This window comes from Cariama cristata, unplaced genomic scaffold (genome assembly GCF_000690535.1).
Source record: "Cariama cristata isolate BGI_N322 unplaced genomic scaffold, ASM69053v1 scaffold19126, whole genome shotgun sequence".
Classification (NCBI taxonomy): domain Eukaryota; kingdom Metazoa; phylum Chordata; class Aves; order Cariamiformes; family Cariamidae; genus Cariama; species Cariama cristata.
This window is the reverse complement of record NW_009623005.1, coordinates 18,159-19,903: the sequence shown is the minus strand read 5'-3', so window position 1 is coordinate 19,903 and position 1,745 is coordinate 18,159. Positions and strand designations below refer to the sequence as shown.

General features: G+C 48.5%; 1 protein-coding gene across 1 annotated transcript; it reads left to right on the top strand.

The window, feature by feature from the left end:
- The first annotated feature begins 401 nt into the window (after positions 1-401).
- Positions 402-1,436, top strand: LOC104163541 (putative P2Y purinoceptor 10). Its single transcript, XM_009702577.1, is given in 1 exon segment — positions 402-1,436. A coding segment is annotated over 1 exon segment (1,035 nt).
- The last annotated feature ends 309 nt before the right edge of the window (positions 1,437-1,745 follow it).

The following is a 1,745-nucleotide window of genomic DNA, read 5'->3' as shown; positions in this document are numbered from 1 at the left end:
TCTTCCCCTGCTACCCAGAGACCAAACCACAGATGACCTTGAGGAGATGGCCAAAGGATAGGTGGCTTCTCCTGCTCCTCTGTTAGCAGGATGGCACTGCTTCAGCCACGCCTATGGCACTCGGACAGCCCAGCAAGGGGACTGACACAACAGGAATGGTCTTCCACCTCTACATGAATAGTGGGAGTCCTCTGATAGGGCAGCTTTGAAGAAGATAGCAGGATGTTTTATGCAGAAGACATTTCCCAACCTCTACTTTGCACTGAATAGTCAAATAGGAAATGCAAATGTGCATATTGATAACTCCTACAGTGCCTTTGCCTTTACAGCCCCTGTTTTTGCTCCCTACAGGAATGACTCACCCATCTTATACCACGACAGATGTTTCCAGCAGCCCAGTCATGACACAGAGCAACCAGACCTGCTCCAGTCACAATATAACATTCAAAAACAGCCTGTACGCAACCACGTACACCCTCATATTCATCCCCGGCCTTCTGGCAAACAGTGCTGCCCTGTGGGTCTTGTGCCGCTTCATCAGCAAGAAGAACAAAGCCGTCATCTTCATGATCAACCTGGCCGCGGCCGACCTGGCCCATGTCCTCTCGCTGCCACTGCGAATATACTATTATATCAACTCCACTTGGCCTTTTGGGAGGTTCCTTTGCTTGCTGTGTTTCTACCTGAAGTACCTCAACATGTACGCCAGCATTTGTTTCCTCACCTGCATCAGCATGCAGAGGTATTTCTTCCTGTATCAGCCGTTCAAAGCCAAGGACTGGAAGCGGCGGTACGACGTAGCCATCAGCGCTGTGGTGTGGCTCTTCGTTGGGGTGGCATGTTTGCCGTTCCCCATCATGCGGAGCTACGGCCTGGCCAAAAACACAAATACCTGCTTTGCAGACCTTCAAGTCCGGCAGATCGACAGCAAGGTGGCCACTGTGCTGATGACAGGCACGGCGGAGCTCTTCGGGTTCATCGGCCCACTCATCATTATTTTATTCTGTACTTGGAAAACAAAAGACTCTCTTCGGGGCTTCCAGATACCGCTGCAAAACAGCAGCGAGAGGCGGAAGGCTTTAAGGATGGTTTCCATGTGTGCCATTGTGTTCTGCGTGTGTTTTGCACCATATCACATCAACTTCTTTTTCTACATGTTGGTGAAAGAAAATGTCATCACAGACTGTTTCCTGAGTACCATCACGCTCTACACTCAACCCTTTTGCTTAAGTCTTGCGAGTCTGGACTGCTGCTTGGATCCGATCCTGTATTTCTTTATGACTTCAGAGTTTCAGGACCAGATATCAAGGCACAGCAGCATGGTCATCAGGAGTCGGCTCATGAGCAAAGAGAGTGCCTCATCAATTAAAGAATGACAAGAAAGCCAGCTTAAAAGAATGAAGATATTTCATACGAAATCTGGGACTGTTCTGTGATACTCGATTACCAACTCCGTTGTGGGAGATCCTGCAAGTTTATTCAGGGGAGTTTTGTGGCAGTGGAAATCTTTCGATATATAGAAGACAAAACTCTGTTTAAGACCAATGGGTTGGAAGCTGATGAGCAGCGCAACTGGTGTGACTACACCTACCGCTGTGCCATGCATGCCCGACCTAGCTGGACTAGAAAATACACAGGAGAGAGTGACAAAGCTTTTGCTAGGAAATAGTGGAAATGTCCCAGGAGTTTTTGTTCCGTTTTCCCAACTCCATGGCTCTATGATCAAGCCAAAGACAATCCCACGT